The sequence below is a fragment of the Arvicanthis niloticus genome, chromosome 5 (assembly GCF_011762505.2).
Source record: "Arvicanthis niloticus isolate mArvNil1 chromosome 5, mArvNil1.pat.X, whole genome shotgun sequence".
Taxonomy (NCBI): domain Eukaryota; kingdom Metazoa; phylum Chordata; class Mammalia; order Rodentia; family Muridae; genus Arvicanthis; species Arvicanthis niloticus.
Window position 1 is genome coordinate 24,130,090 of NC_047662.1, and position 16,721 is coordinate 24,146,810.

The 16,721-nt window shown below is 49.5% G+C and overlaps 1 protein-coding gene and 2 long non-coding RNA genes across 4 annotated transcripts in view; 2 read left to right on the forward strand and 1 right to left on the reverse strand.

The window, feature by feature from the left end:
* Window positions 1–7,517: 7,517 nt before the first annotated feature.
* The window catches only part of Nkain1 (sodium/potassium transporting ATPase interacting 1), a 39,444-nt gene continuing 30,240 nt past the window's right edge, over window positions 7,518–16,721 (reverse strand). The window contains exons 2-7 of one of the 2 annotated variants that reach the window (XM_034503850.2): window positions 14,495–14,632; window positions 12,543–12,623; window positions 9,538–9,735; window positions 8,435–8,495; window positions 7,822–7,903; window positions 7,518–7,663 (exon numbers count right to left, since the gene is read on the reverse strand). In XM_034503850.2, coding sequence (XP_034359741.1) covers window positions 7,654–7,663; window positions 7,822–7,903; window positions 8,435–8,495; window positions 9,538–9,735; window positions 12,543–12,623; window positions 14,495–14,632 — 570 coding nt within the window. In that variant the 3' untranslated portion in view covers window positions 7,518–7,653. Of the gene's footprint in view, window positions 7,664–7,821; window positions 7,904–8,434; window positions 8,496–9,537; window positions 9,752–12,542; window positions 12,624–14,494; window positions 14,633–16,721 lie in introns of those variants that run through there. The other variant, XM_034503851.2, reaches the window with a different exon arrangement.
* LOC143442336 (uncharacterized) lies at window positions 7,551–12,378 on the forward strand. The gene is made up of 3 exons (XR_013110418.1): window positions 7,551–7,682; window positions 7,794–7,946; window positions 10,617–12,378. It is a non-coding gene; the product is annotated as an uncharacterized LOC143442336 (long non-coding RNA).
* On the forward strand, window positions 12,408–14,501 carry LOC143442335 (uncharacterized). Its single transcript, XR_013110416.1, has 3 exons — window positions 12,408–12,638; window positions 13,813–13,921; window positions 14,069–14,501. It is a non-coding gene; the product is annotated as an uncharacterized LOC143442335 (long non-coding RNA).

A 16,721-nucleotide genomic window follows, 5' to 3' on the forward strand; every position in this document is an offset into this window, starting at 1 on the left:
ACCATGTATGTTACATGTATGTAACATGTACCATGTATGTTCCTGGTGCCCAAGGAGGTCAGAAGAGGGCATTGGATCCCCTGAAATGAGAGTTCCAGATGGTTATGAGCAGCCATGTGGGTGCTGGGAACCTATCTCAGGTCCTCTGTGAGAACAGCAAGTGCTCTTAACTGCTGAGCCACTGCTCCAGCCCAGACTTTCAGTATTTTTGAAGGCTGGATAACCCTCAAGGACTGGGAGGATATTGCGCAAGAATTTGGGACTGTAATGACACATGCTTATGGTCCAGGTACAATGCTTGGGCCCAGGAGTTCAAGGCAGTCTGGATAGAACAGCAAACCCTATCAAAGGAAGGGAAGGAAGAAGGAAGAGAAAAAAGGAAAGAAGCAAACAAGCAAGCAGAGAACTGCATGTAGTGGCCCACAGCTTTAATTTACCACTTGGGAAGCTGTGACAGAAGGATTTCATCTAATTCAAGGCTGGTTGGAGGGGCTGAGGGGCTGGGATGCAGGTCCGATGGCACCAGTCCCTGACTTAAATTCCCCACACTGCATAAGCTGAGCGTGGTAGCCCAAGAATGTAATCTCAGCACTTGTGAGATAGAGGCAGGAGGATTACAAGTTCGAGACCAGCCTAGGCTACATGATATCAAGAGACGCCGTGTTTGGGGCGCAGGGACCAAGATCCCTTGGCAGTTGACTGACCTTTTTACAGGGTTGCGTATCAGCTCTTCTGCACATCAGATACTTACATTACGATTCATAAGAGAAGCAAAATTACAGTTAGGAAGTAGCAAGGAAATAATGCTATGGTTGGGGGAATCACCACAACCTGAAGAGCTACTGTATTGAAGGGTCCAGCATTAGGAATGCTGAGAACCACTGCTCTGTGTAGACCAGGCTGGCTCAAACCTACGGAGATCCACCAGTCTCTGCCTTCAGAGTGCTGGGACTAAACAGTATCTCCATGTTTTGTGACAGTGGGGCTTAAACATGCTAGGAAGATGTTCTATCATTGAGTTGTATCTACAGCCCTCTGTTTTAAACGTTTAAACATTTATTTATTATAATTGTATGTGTCTACATGATTTACCTGCATGTATATATGTGTACTTCATGCATACCTGGTGCCGGTTAGAAGCCAGAAGAGGTACTGGTTCCCCAGACACTAGTGTTAAGGATGACCGTGAGCTGCCAAGTTATCTGAGAGCCAAATCTGGGTCCCCTGCAGGCACAGCAAGTGTTCCTCAGCCCTTTGTTCTTAATTTTTATTCTGAAATGGGGGTGTCTATAAGCTACTCAGGCCTTGATTGTCAGCTTCTTCTGCCTCTGCCTCCTGAGTAGCTGGAATAAAAGATGAGTACCACCAGACCCAGGTTTGCTATCCCATTTTACAGGCAGGAACACTGAGACCCAAGTTTAATGCTCAAAGATCACAGTCTTGGGGCCTGGAGAGCTGCCTTTCTTAGGGTTTTTATTGCTGACAAAACATCATGACCAAAAAGCAAGTTGGGGAAGAAAGGGTTTATTCAGTTCATACTTCCTCATTGTTGTTCATCACTGGAGGAAGTCAAACAGGGCTGGAACCTGGAGGCAGGAGCTGATGCAGAGGCTGTAGAAGAGTTCTGCTTACTGGCTTGCTCCCCATGGCTTGCTCAGCTTGCTTTCTTATAGAACCCAGGACCATCAGCCTAGGGATGAACCCACCCACAAAATGGGTTGGGCCCTCCCCCATTGTCTCATAGGGCCATTTCCTCAATTGAGATTCCTTCCTCTCTGGTGACTCTAGCTTGTGTCGAGTGGACACACAAAAACAGCCAGTATACTGGCTCAGTGGTAAAGAGCAGTGGCTGCTCTTCCAGAGGACCAGAGTTTGATTTCCAGCACCAACACGGTGGCTCACAACCATCTGTAACTCCAGTTCCAAAAGATCTGACTCCCTCTTCTGGCTGTCACAGGTACCAGGCACATAAGTACAAAAACACATATAAAATAAAATAATGTTTTACTCTCTAGATTTATTTATCCAAAGTCTTACTCCTATCCTGTAATGACTTGACTCACTTGATTCCGTGTTGACTGGGAATGATATTGCCTTCCAGGGTCATTTAACAATGTCCATAGATAATTTTGGTTGTCATAGCTGTGGAGGCACATTTTGTGAGTGGTACTCAGGGATATTCCTCCGTGCATAGATCAGCTGATCACAGCTAACAGTCACCCAGCATAAATGTCAGTGCTGAGTCTGCAAAACTCTGATCAAGAGAAATCTATGCCTTTTCCTGTGGTTTGCCCAAGGCCCCTCTGAACCTATGTATGCTAAAGGTATGTCTGGGGCCAGCTGCCACCCTGCTGGTAGGGTGGGGACTACGCCGCCTCTTCAGAGGGATGGCATGGTGTAGAATATGTGTCCTTGTTGGAGACAGACTACTTATCTGTGTTCTGATTACCCCCTGCTTTACTTTGCTGCTGGCTTTCCAGACCCGGGATTAATGTGGAAGACCCTATAGCCTCTTGGTCCTTGCTTAGATGACATACAAAGTATTCAATAAACATCTACAGGATGAACTTGGGAGCCTGGCTACAGGAATCCTGCCAGCAGTTTCTCCCCTAAGCATTTATTAAAGGATGCCATATCACCCCAATCTCTATCCATGAATCTCATTCACCAGGAATATGCTCCAGGTTCTCCCTCCCTCCCTGTCCCCTCCCTCCCTCCTCTTCTTCCTCCTTCCCTCCCTCCCTCTCTCCCTTCCTTCCTTCCATTTCCTTCTTTCCATTTTTTTTTTTTTTTTGAGGCAGGGGCTTATGTAGCCCAGGCTGGCCTCAAACTAGCTATATAGCTGAGGATGGTCTTCAACCTCTGATCTTCTTGGCATTACCTCTGGGGTGCTGGGATTACGGCTTGCAATTACAGCATGCAACATCACCATACCCAGGTCTTGAACTTTCAAATCTTAAAGTCACAGGGGAGAGTGAGTGGACACAGGTTAGAAGAGGAGAGGCGGCTGGGCAGTGGTGGCGCACGCCTTTAATCCCAGCACTTGGGAGGCAGAGGCAGGCGGATTTCTGAGTTCGAGGCCAGCCTGGTCTACAGAGTGAGTTCTAGGACAGCCAGGGCTACACAAAGAAACCTTGTCTCGAAAAAACAAAAAAAAAAAAAAAAAAAAAAGAAAAAGAAAAAAAAAAGAAGAAGAGGGGAGGCTGAGGGTCTGCTGCTTTTTAAAAAATGCTTTCTCAAAAAAATTATATTTTATTTATACTCTGTGTGCCAATGTGCAGGTCAGAGGATGAGCTTAAAGGAGTCAGTTCTCTCCTTCCATCCTGTGGGATCAAACTCACACTGTCAGGTGTAGTAGCCGGCATCTTTATCCACTGAGCTATCTCACCTGCTCCCCCTCTCCTTTTGAGACAGGGTCTCATGTAGCCCAGGCTGGCCTTGAACTTTGATTCTTCTGTCTCTGCCTCCTGAGTGCTGGCTGGGATAACAGACAAGTGCTAGGTGTGTGTGGCACACAGTTTGTACAATCAGCACTTGCAATCAAATCCAGGACCTGGCGCATGGGAGGCAAGCAAGTACTTTAACTAAGCCAAACTCCCAGATCTTTACCTGGGCTCCTGGGATATGCAGAGGTTTCAGAGTGACAGCCTGGGATGGCAAGGTGGGTAAGGACACAGCACTGCATTTCCTTGGCAGGCCTGCTTCGTCCTTGTGCTGGAGACCTGCTTGTCATGCTAGTCACCATTGTGCTGTGTATGTATAAGGAGCTGCCATCACATACAAACATCTCCAGCACAGGTTAGCTTCCTAGAGACATACCACCACTCCACACTTCCAACGCACTTGTGAAGCCTCACTGGATCTCCGTACGGAACCATGCAGTTCAAGTAGTCTGTGAGCAGAATTCTTCAATGGTATCCCATTGCCCTCACACAGGTTGAGCCTCCCCAGTTCTCACACTTGGGGCTGTATAACCTAGGAAGAGTTCCTTCCCTGTGGAAGCAGAGTGCTTCTCCCCACTTAATCCCTGGAACCCAGGCATGGACCACTTTAACAAAAGGGACTTCTCAGATGTGATGAAGTGAGGATCTTGAGGTAGGAAGGACTCCTGATGACCTGGGTGCACCAGTCTAATAACATGGCACCTCAGAAACGGAAAATCTTGTTTTGAGAACATATGGTCCCTCTTGTAGCTGAGGATAGATAGCCTTCTCCTTCTTTAACATTTATTTAACTTAATTAATTACATTGATTCCAAGATTCACCGTCAAGTGGAAATACTGGTTCTTGAGCTAAGTCACCAGGGTGATCCAGAATGTCAAGGGCAGGAGGGAGAATCCATGCCGAAAGTACTGTCTGCCAGCTTGTGGTCTGAATGAGAACAGCCCCCACAGGCTCATTTATTTGAATGTTGGGTTCCCAGTCAGATTAGGAGGTGTGGCCTTGTTGGAGGAGGTGTGTCACTGGGGGTGGGCTTTGAGTTTTCAAAAGCCCTCAGTAGGTTCAATCTCACTCTTTCTCTGCCTGTGACTTCTAGATCAGATGTAAGCTCTCAGCTACCACTCCAGTGTCACACCTGCCTGCCTGTCTGTCGCCATGCTCCCGGCTGTGATAGCCATGATATCTCACCCTCTGAATCTGGAAGCCAGCCCCCAATTAAATGCTTTCTTTTATAAGTTCCTGTGGTCATGGTGTCTCTTCACAGCAATACAACAGTAACTAAGGCACAGATCAAAGCCAGGAACTCAGTTGTCAAGAAAAGAGAAGAGGCAAGATGCAAGAGACCCAGAAAGAGCAAATAAAACAGAGCATTTTGCATCTCTCTCTCTCTCTCTCTCTCTCTCTCTCTCTCTCTCTCTCTCTCCTCTCTCTCCTCTCTCTCTCCACCCCACCCACCCCCGCCCCTCAGCCACCACCCACCCTCAAGGTTTCTCTGTGTAGTCCTGGCTGTTCTGGTACTCACTCTGTAGACCAGGCTGGCCTCAAACTCACAAGATCTACCTTTTTTCTGCCTCTCAGGTCCTGGGACTAAAGGTGTGCACCACCACCACCCAGTGGCTTCTGTGCTGTTTTGAGGAAGAAAAGACAGTGGCTTGCCCAGAGCCATAAAGCCAGTCTAGGGCACCAGCCAGGGCTTCAGGAGTATATGATAAAGGCTAGGCATGGTGGTGCCCACTCACGATCCAACATTGTGGGGCTAAAGCAGGAAGGTTATAAATTCAATGACCGACTGGGCTAGACAGTGAAACCTAGTTTCAACACACACACACACACACACACACACACACACACACACACACGTGCAGGGGAGTTGGCTCAGTAGTAAAGGCATTTGCTAAGTAAGCCTCGGGACCTGAATTCAATACCCAGGACTCACATGGTAGAAGAAAACTGATTGTAGCAAATGGTTCTCTGACTGCACATGTCCTCTCCGGCACCAGTGCTCAATCCTACCCCCCCACCACACACAAATAAATATAGTAAAGGGGAAAAAAAGGTGGACGGAGAGACAAACTCCACAAAGTTGTCCTCCAACATCCAAATAAACACTGTGGCATACATGCCCCCCCAAAACAAATGACTATAAATACGATATTTTTAAAAGGAGGGGCAAGTAGAGTCATCCACACCTTTAATTCTAGCACTTCAGAGTGCCAGGCAAGTACATTTCTATGAGTTCAAGGCCACCCTGGTCTACACAGTGAGTTCTGGATCAGCCAGGTCTACATAGTGAGACTCTGTCTCAAACAAACACACTAAATGTATGTATATGTTAAAAGTGAAATGGCCACCTAGTTTTGCTCTTCCTTCCCCCCCCCCCCCAAACAAAGATATCCCTTTGGACATCTTTCTGACCAAGAGGGCAAGACAGGTACACAGTGAAGAAAACATTTTTTTTTTTTTTTTTAATCAACCAACCTGCATGGATACCAGGGAGGTCTCAGCCCACAAGGTCTCATTGCGAAGCAAACCCAAACCCCCTGCAAAACCCAGCTTATAAAACCAAAAGGCTTCAAAGCATCCGTGGCTAAACCCTTGAGTAGAAAGAGCCCTGCGGGAAGGAATGAGAGAAGTGAGTGTTGCTGGTGGGAGGTGGCCCAGTGGCAAGAGGTAGCCTGGCCTAAAGGAAACTTGTTCTCTGACTAGGCTCACCACGCAGGGACCTGTGATGGCCAGAGGAGCTCCTGGGCCGGGCTGTTCTGTGTGGCATACTGGATGGAATAGTGGAGTGGGCTTGCCACTCTAGCTCAGGAAGACCTGGAGAGCGATGTGCACACCACAGTGTGAAGTGTCTCCACGGCGCAAGCTCCCCGCTAGGTCCCTCTGCTTCTTAGCTGCCCTTCCTAATGCTTCAGCTTCACAGATTGGAGGCACTAATGTCTGTTCTCTCTGTACATAGCTCACCAAGCACTACTGAGGACGACAACGGGTCCTCAGGACATCTGTGGAGGAAGAAGATGAAGCAGAGTCCTCCTCTCTGCTTGTCCTCAGGAAGGGTGGGGTTCTGGTCCTCCTGACCATAGTCACTCACCCTCATTCTGCCCCTTCACATCCCCAGGCTTGCTTCTGATCACCATCTTCTTCCCCTCGGAAATCACAATGGTGAAATAGGTGAAGAATCGAGGGTTAGTGGATTGCTTGGGGCGGGGGAGATCATGGGATGGGGGCCTGGGCTTAGGGATCTGGTGGAGGAGTGGTGGTCCCACTTTCCTGGAGGATGAGATTTAAAAGTTTGCCAAAGATGAACAGACTTGAGTCTACAAAGTCTTCCTGTGGGTCAGGCCGAACTCAAGGCTTTAGGCTTTGTCTGTCTGGGTCCCAAGAGAACGAACTGGTATATTGCTTTAAGAGTGGAGCTGGTGCGTGGTGGTGGTGATTTGTGAGTGTGTGGAAATGTCCAAGCTACATAAGGGGGGGCTTGTAAACCAAGTCCAGAGGCCAGATACTGGATTGGAGAGTCTCGAACTAGAGGACACAGGATTCAAAGCCTGCCTCTGCTAAAACCTTACTGTGTGGCTTCAAGCAAGTCACCTCACATCTCTGGGCCTTAGTTTCTGTATCTGCAGCATAGCCCAGGGAATTGAAAGTCAAACGAGAATGCTAGAAGCGTCATTGGCTAAGGGGTTATTTTAATTATTTGAGGTGGGGAAACTGAGGCCCGGAGAGAGCAAAGACTGCCCGATGTCACACAGGATGTCAGAGATGGTGCTGCAGCTGGAGCCCAGGACTTCTGCTTCTAGTTCACAGTATCTTTCCCCAGGGCAGATGTATGGGAGGTGAGATGGGGTGAGTCTGTCTTGCTGTTTGGACTGAGGGCAAGATACTAGGTAAGGAGTAGGGCTGAAGAAAGAGGAGGACCCCTGCACGTACCAAGGCTGAGATTAAAAAAATTACAAACCCAGCGAATCCCCCTCCCCCCCGCCCGTCCTGCCCCAACCCTGAAGTCCGGCTAGAGCTAGGGTCAGGTCCAAGTTCAAGTCTGAGAGTCCGCATTTGCTCCAGAAGCGGCAGATCCAGGAGGCTGCACAAACTGCTGTTAGCCTAAGCGCCGACAGGGGGCGCGCTTGCCCATCGTGATCCCGGCCGCTTGACAGCGCTGCTTCAGGCTCCAGCGGTCCAAGGAGCTGTACGCGGGTGGGTGCGGGCCAGAAGCTACCCGGACCTGCAGGAAACAAAGACAGGTTAGAAGTAGTGCATTTGCAGGCTTGCGAGTAAGCGGGCAGGGAGACCCGGATACCCACGCCTTTTCCGTGCCCTTTTTTCCACCAACACTAATGATTCTGTCCCTCCAGTTACACCCAGCCCCCGCCAGGGACCCACGTGTACAGAGGCTGCAGCTGTAAATGCGAAGTCTTCTGCGGCGCTTGGTACCCATAGGAGTCAAAGCCACCGATGAAGTCAACTGTGGAAGAGAAGGGTTGAGTCCTGAAGGCTGGGTCTTGAAGGTGAAGAACCCGCATCACGAACCCATTCCTGGGTAGCCCAGCCTGGAAAGGGGTGGGTGTGGCCGGGAACAGCCACGCCCAGGACGTGGACCCGAGGGCGGAACTGTGCGGAGCTGTGTGTGTGTGTGTGTGTGTGTGTGTGTGTGTGTGTGTGTGTGTGTGGTGGGCGGTGTCAAGTATTGCACCTCCCCTTCCCCAGCAGGTGAAGAGAGGCGGACGGGTTGAAGGAAAGCCCTAAGGCTCTGAGCCCTTCTATTCGGTTAGATCCACTATAGGAAAAAGCGGTTCTGGGGCCTTGGACTGAATATTTAGACATTTGGGTCTTAACTCAGAGTAGTTATGCAGACAGACCCCATCCATCCCTGGAGTCCCTTCTTTCCTTACAAACGGGGGCCCCCAAGCTGACCCTGAGCAACCAGGAGGTGAGGAGGCCCTGTCCACGGTGCTGAAAAGACCCCCCCCCCCCCCGGTGGGGGAGACACACTTACAGCTGTCTTCCTCTTCCAGGAATACTTTGCTCACATAACAGGCAAACACGAAGCCGAACAGCTGAGAGAGGGGATAACAATCAGGAAGAGAAAGAGAAGTTGTCCCTGTTCCCTCTACCCACCAGACACAACACCTTGTCCAAAGCAAACATTTAAGTTAAACGCCTGTGCTTGAGAACTCTGACTGACAAGCAGTTCACTTTGTTGTGCCTCAGTCTTCCCAGTTAGGCCTGGGTCGTGTCACTGGACTGTTAGGTGAAAGGTGTTAGGTGAAATTATATGACCCTGCCTGTGTAAAGTCCCCAAGACAGGGCTGGCCCTCCCATAAATGGTCTTAAGTAGTCTAGGTTGACTTTGAGTGCTGGATTCTCCTGCCTTGACCTCCCAAGTACTGGGGTTACAGGGGTACCATCATGCTTGGCTGTGAACCCTATTTGGAACCCCCTTCTTTTCTATTCTTTGCTTTTTTGATTGTTTTTTCGAGACAAGGTTTCTCTGTGTAGCCCTGGCTCTCCCGGAACTTGCTCTTTAGACCAGGCTGGCCTCGAACTCAGAGATCTGCTTATCTCCATCTCCTGAGTGCTGGGATAAATGTCTTGTGCCACCAATGCCTGGCTGGAGCCCCTTTCTTATTCTCGAAGCTCTGTAAGGATGGCACTGCCCTTTCTATGCAAATAGCAAGAGACCTTAGAAAGAGCAAATGACCTGTCTAAGGTCCCAGGGGTGTATTAGATTAGATTTCTAAGCCCAGCAGGACCTGGCCTGATGGTTCATCCCATTCATGAAAACTGCCCGTGCCCTTCATGGGGATGGGAGACGGGTGGAAGGAGGGGGAGGTGTCACAGGAACCAGGAGCAAATTGAAATACACAGGTTTATCTTTCTTTTTCGTTTTTGGGCAGGTGTAGGGTATGGAGCTCACTATGTAATCTAGGCTGACTTCGAACTTGTAATCCTGATCCTCCTGCCTCTGCCTCTTGCCTGCTGGAATCGAGGGTCTATGCCACCGTATCTGGCCTGTCATCTCTTAAATGGGGATGAAGAGTGGGTGACCTGGAATCTGCACTTCCTGGAATATGGGGTTAGGTGATGAATAGGACTCACAGCTAGGAAGATCTGCAGGGCACTACTGAGGGCTTCAATGTAAGGATAATCAAGCAGGCAGCCAGTGACTGAGATGACATGGTGGTCCTCCAGGGCCAGGCGGGAGTTCAGAACAGGAGTCACCAGGCAGCCTGGACCATTCTCCATCCACCACGAGCGATGCAGGGATGTGTTGAAGGTCATGATGAAGTCCCGGTCCTGGGGGCAGAGGGGCCTGGGATACTCAGCGGTGGGGAGAGATAGGAGGATACTCCCCAGGTTCCCACTACCATGGGACTCTCACAGCTCTCCTCTGGCTTGATTTATGAGGGAAATGCCTGCACCTTGCAAGTCCAAACATGGCCAGCAGGTGGTAGTAGAGGATCACGTAGACTTCATCACTGAGCTGGAAACCCAGTTGAGCCTATATTGGAGCTTCTGAATTTCAGACTTCGAAGGACACTAACAGAGACAGGGTTTAACTCCCCAGGCATCCGTGAAATCCGCAGTACAAGTTCCCATACAACCCAGTGGGTTCCCATTGCTCTGTATGTAACTCTGGACAAATTTCTCCTTTTCTTGATCCACAGTTTGGAGAAGGGGCTGGGCTAGGTCAGCTGTTTAGAGGGCATGCATCCCTGTACCCATCAGTGCCTTCACTCCTTCAGCCAGACTGACTCACCACACTGACCAGGCACCAAACACACAGGCCTGGGATCAAGCCTCATCTCCTAGGTAACAACATGGAGTTGCTATGCTTTATCCTTCAAGACACCAACCCTCAACAGGGTTTCTGTGGGTAGTCCTGGTTATATTGGAGCTTGCTCTGTAAACCAGGCTGGCTTTGAACTTAGAGATCTGCCTGCCTCTACCCCCCAAATGCTGGGATTAAAGCTCCTACTGTGTGTGTGTGTACACATTGAAGGGTCTCCCCTATTGCCCTTCAACCTTTTTTCTTTTACATTTTATTATTATTATTATTATTATTATTATTATTATTATTATCATTATTATTAGTGGTGGTGTATGTGCGTGCGTGTGCACATGTGCCACAGAACACATCCAGAAGTCTAAACACAACTTTTCTCCTTCTTCCACAGGATCTGGGGTTGAGCTGGGGTCATTAGGCCTGCAAATCTCTCTGGCCCTGACATCGTTTTTTTGAGACAGGGTCTCTCACAGAACCTGGAGTTCAGAAGTTTGGTTAGACTGGCTAGCTTGGAAACCCGTAAGAAATCTCTTTCTCTGCCCTTCCCCTCCCCTCTCCCAGTATTGGGGTTATAGATACATGCCACTGGAGGCTTGATGTGGGTGCCAGGGATCTGAACTCAGGGCTTCATGCTTCTACAGCCGGCACTCTGAGCAACTGAACCATCTCTCCAGACTGGTTTGAAGGAGGTTGGGAATATGGTAGAATGGTCTACCTTGGGTTCCCTCTGCCTTCCTCTGTGTTCCTTGGCACATGTGGTATGTAACTGTAATTCCAGCATTTGGGAGGATCAGGAGTTCAAAGTCATCCTTAGCTACAGAGTGTTTGAGGCATGCCTGGGTTACAAAAGAAACTGTCTTTAAGCAGAAGGAGAGAGAGAAGAGAGAGAGAGAGAGAGGTGACTGGAGGGATGGTTCAGTGGTTAAGACCACTGGCTGCTTTTCCAGAGGGCCAGGGTTCCATTCTTAGCACCCACTTGGTAACTCACAATTGTCTGTAACTCCAGTTCTTTGGCTTCATTCGCCCTCTTCTGGTCTCTGCCAGCACTGCACACACATGATGCAGGGATATGCATGCAGACCATGTACCCTGTGGTGGTCTGAATGAGGATGCCCTCCCTACCCCTGTAGGCTCATGTGCTTGAATACTTGGTCCCCAGTTGGTGGGACTGATTGGGGAGGATGCGAAGCTGTGGTCTTGCCCAGTGGTGCACACCTTTAATCCCAGCACTTGAGAGGCAGAGGCAAGTGGATCTCTGAGTTATAGGCCAGCCTGGTCTATAGAGCAAGTTTCAGGATAACCAGGGCTACACAGAGAAACCCTGTCTCAAAACAAACAAACAAACAAACAAACAAACAAACGGAGGTGTGATCTTATTGGAGGAGATGTGTTATAGGGGGCAGGCTTTCAAGTCCTAAAAGCCCAGTGATCTCTCTCTTTGCCTCAGGGGGTGTGGCTCAAGATATGAGCGCTCAGCTGTTTCTGCTGCCAAGCAATTGCTCTGCCATCTTGGACTCTAATCCTCTGACACCTGAATTAGACACTTTCTTTTATAAATTGCCTTGGTCGTGGTATTTTATCACAGTGATTAAAAAAGTAACTACCACACACGCATACATGTAAAACAAATAATAAACACATCTACAGAAAGCACAAACTTGAAGCTTAGAGAGAAGAGGCCATTTGTCCAGTGTCAAACTGCTGGGCAGTGTTAGAGCAGAGACTTAAATGGAGCAGGGTCAAGCCATGAAGCCAAAGCTTTTATTCCTGCATTTGTCCTTCTTTATATCTAAAAATAGAAGTCGTGCCTCTCTGGGCTGGCTCCTCTTCCAGGTACACACCCCTGCTTTCTTCACCTTCTCCACACGACACAGTTTGTTCAATTTCCCCTGAACACATGCCACCCTAGTCTCTTTCCTTTCTGAAAACTATCGATTGGGCCTGGACCCACCGCCTCGCTGTGTCTAAGCAATAAAACGTGCGTGTGTGACATCTTCACCTTCCTCTGAGCATCCCATCACGGGCCAACATACACCTTCAGTTTTCACTGCACTTGTGGTCCACAGCGCCCTCGGCTCATCTTCACATCGAATGACTTTTAACCTCATCTGGGCCAGCCTCGTTTTTTTTTTTTTTAAGAAGCACAGAAGAGGCCGGGGTGGGGGTGGGGGGGGGGAAGAATGGGGATCAAGCAGGCTGCACAGATTATTGGAGTGTGCAGAGGGAGAAAGGGGTGTGGAAGAGATTATGTCCCAGCCCCCAGGAGGGATGGTAAAGATCAGGGCGTGCTCTGCACACCACCAGGCCTGAGGCTTACCTGGGATAGCTGTCCAACTTCCAGGTAGAAGCAGATGATGAAGGCGTTCCAGCCGACCCAGAGTACCAGCCAGGCTGCATACTGTAGAAAGCAGAGGTAAGTAGCAGGGGAGGGGAGTAGAGGGGTGGCACAGTCAATGGAGGCAGACTTCAAGGGAGAGTGGAGGTTGTAAATCCACACCCATCCTTCATAGAACAGACGGGACATATCTTCTCCCCTCCACTAAGACACAGAGGCAGGCTGAGCTTCTCTGGATCACACAGCTAGAAGGCAGGGCTGGCCCTTAGTCCAGGTCCTTGGAGAGGGAGACAGCTCCTCTTGATATATTGCAATTACTTTAAGGAGTTTGTCAAAAATACAAATCAGGGCTGGACAGTGGTAATACAAGCATTTAACCCCAGCACTGGAGGCAGAGGCAGGTGGATCTCTGAGTTCGAGGCCAGCCTGGTCTACAGAGCAAGTTGCAGGACAGCCAGAGCTGTCCCGTCTTTTTTTTGTTTTGTTTTGTTTTGTTTTGTTTTGTTTTTTTCTAGACAGGGTTTTTCTGTGTAGCCCTGGCTGTCCTGGTACTCACTCTGTAGACCAGGCTGGCCTCGAACTCAGAGATTCACCTGCCTCTGCCTCCCAAGTGCTGGGACTAAAGGCAGGCGTGTGCCACCACTGCCATCAAGAAACCCTGTCTTAAATCACTCCCCCTGCTTCCACAATTTACAAACTGAGGCTGGAGAGATGGCTCAGCAAGGAAATGCTCCCAGCATCCATGCAAATACAGGGCTCAAACGCACGTCTAACTTCAGGTCCAGGGGACCCAGTGCCCTGTTCTGGCCTCCTCAGGTAACACACTCAAGTGTACCTCTCCATAAGTAAACATAAATAATTACATCTTAAAAATGCAAATTGCGCTGGGCAGCAATGGCTCACACCTTTAATCCCAGCACTTGGGAGGCAGAGGCAGGTAGATTTCTGAGTTTGAGGCCAGCCTGGTCTACAGAGTGAGTTCCAGGACAGCCAGGGCTACACAGAGAAACCCTGTCTTGAAAACCCAAAAAAAGAAAAAAACCTAAATAAATAAATAATTAATTAAAATGCAAATTGCAAGGGCTCAGCAGGCGAGGGCACCCACCAGCGGAGCCAGCAAAGTGGCACTGAGCCTTTTGGAGTGGAGAGATGACCTGGAATCAGCGCGTGTGGGTCATCCTTAGCATGGCACTGCATGCCCCTGCCACTGCAGGCACCAAGGATGGATGCAGGCTAATCTTGTTTCCTAAAGCTTGTTCCTTGGATATGGTCCCCTGAAGAGGCATCGAGGACCAGCAGAGAGCAGCAGCAGGCCCAGGATGTCGGAAACTAGGTGTCCGGAAGACCATTAGCAATGGAGGGTAAGCCACACTAATAACACCTTCAGACCATGCTGTCTTTTTTTTTTTTTTTTTTTTTTTTTTTTTTAAATATAGAGAGGGTCTCACTGTGTAGCCCAGGCTATCCTTGAACTCATGATGATACTGTCTCTGTCTCCCAAACTGTAGGATTACTGATATGCATCACCACGCCTGGCAGAACATGTCCTCAGTGAACATCAGGCAGTAGGGACAGAACTCAAGACTTCCTGATGCCTTCCTTGCTTCCTCCATAGCAGGATGGTGACAATGTAGGAGCTGTCACTCCAGGCCTGGCTTTGCCTTTCTTCGCTGTGTGACCTTAGAAAGACTTAGAAAGCCCGTATGGGGCTGTTGTAATGGGGTGGGCGACATAGATATAGAATTATGCCCTCTGCCCTGCCCACCCTGGGAGGTGACCTTTACAGTACCCTCTGGGAAGATTCTCTAGTGAAAAACAGTGCCCTGGTTCCTTCTGCGTGCACACTTACGGCGGTTGGGTATTTGTGTCCTCTGGGGCTTTATGGGTAGGAAACAGTTTTGTCTGGAGAGGCAGGGCCAAGGAAAGAGACATACCAGGATGAGGTACCGGGACCGATACTGCACGGTGCCAAAGATGCCCAGGATGACAGCCATAATATGCAGGAAGTTGGCCAGGATAGGAGCCCACTGGTAGCCCAGGAAATCGAAGATCTGCCGCTGGAGTGCAGCCACCTGTAAGAGCGACAGGCTGAGACAACCGCCACCCAACAGGACAGAGGCTCATCCTTCATACTGCAGAAGACGACACACTGACCTGAAGCCACCCACTCCCTCATCCCCAAAGGGATAGGTGAAGCAAGGAGGACATCAAGGCTTCTAAGCCTGGTCGTGGCTTTGGAGGAGGGGTGGGAATTTGAGTCAGGGTCTTGCCCTCTCCTTCCTGCTGGGCAGTGCTTCCTAGGTGACTCAGTGAGACCATCTCTCAAAACAGTCATGGGGTGAGGGTAAAGGTGCCTGCTACCAAGCCAGACTCCCTGAAGCCAGACCTCCCTGCCACCAAGCCAGATGGTGAGAGAACTGGTTCCTACAATGTGTCCTCTGATCAGCCCAAGTGTTACCCCAAAACAAATAAAGGTAATTACTTATTTTATAATGGGACTTGGGATACAGCTCAGTGCAAGAGCACTTGTCTAGGAGGAGAAAGACTCTGGGTTTGATCCCCAGCATGGAAAACACCCCCACCCCCACAGGGGGGAGCAGAGGGTCTGTCTGCTCAGCAATGGGTATGGGGGGATTTGGGTCAAATGAGACATCTCAGTGTCTCTTCCTGCCAGGGCAGCAGGAAGATATAGGCTGATGCCACCACACAGATGGCACAGCTTGGGCAGAGACCAAAGAAGCTGCAGGCTTGGGCAGGACATGAGGGGAGCCTGGCGGTGCCAGGCTCAAGCCTGGCACCTTCCCATCTGCCTCCTGCTGGTGACAACCCTCGCAGGGCCCTGCAGATGGTCAGAGGCTTCCCATGTTCATCTTTCCCTGCACGCGCCTTGGCAGAAAGGCAGTCCTGGCACCGTTATGTCATCTTGAGGAACGAGAACATGAAGTTCAGAGAGGACAAATGACTTGCCCAAGGTCACATGGCAGGCAGGTGGCAGAACAGACCTTTCTCTGCCGCCTGCCTCATCTATGTACCAAGGTACCATGTTTCCCAGCAGGCATTGGCTCAGGAGTCAAGGAGCACAGGTGGAGTCACGAGTGTGGCTTTGTCTGCTGGGGGACTTTGGAAGGGTCACCTGCCCTGCTGGGCCTCAGGCTCTCTCAGGTATACACAATGATCAGTGGACTCCACAATCCAGCCCTGACTTGGGTGGTTGGCTGACCTTGGGGAAAGAACTCTCTGTCTTCTTCCTTACTGCACTCTTTGCTCAAAAAATTGTGTTTGAGTACATGTATGTGTGTGTGAGCATGTGTATGTTTGTATGTATATGTGTGCATGCATGTGTGTATGGTATATGTATATATGCATGTATATATGCATGTATGTGTGTGTGCTGTATGTATGTGTGTATGCATGTGTAGTGTGTGTATGTGTATGTGTTTGTGTAGGTGTATGTGTGTGTATGCATGTGTGTGTGCGTTTAGGTCAGAGGACAACTTTGTCAGTCCTGGGTATAAGAGTCTGTCGGGCTTAGTTTCAGGTGACTTTGTGCAGAGCCATCTTGCTGTCTCCTGACTTCTATCCTTTGAGCAACTGAAATTAGAACTGGAGACTCCAGTTCCCCTCCTTTCCCCAAGCTCTCCTGGGTCATGGACATGCGCATCTCAACTCTCATCCTCTGTAGGTAGGAGGGCCCTGGTGGCTCCATCTCCACCTCTGGATGCTGGCTGTTCCCACCCCACAGGCTCATCACCTATCCGTTCCAGCATTTAGCTCTGACCAGTTCATGGTTTGCCTGACATTGGTATGTTCTGTCCACTAGCATCTCTCCATCTCAGAATGGTTAGTATACCTCTGTGCGGACCATAATCCCAACACTGGGAGAAGAAGCAGAAGAATCAGAGTTCAAGTCCACCCTTCGTGTGCAGTGGGTAACTCAATGTGAGCTGACCTTGGACTTGGAACAACTTCCTGACCTCTGCCTCCCAACTCATAGGCATCTCTCTCTCTCTCTCTCTCTCTCTCTCTCTCTCTATATATATATATATATATATATATATATATATATATATATCTCACTACCGTCTTTCATAATTCATCATCATCATCATTGTCATCGTGTGAGAGAGATTGTGCTACAGTGATCATGTGACATTTGGGAGT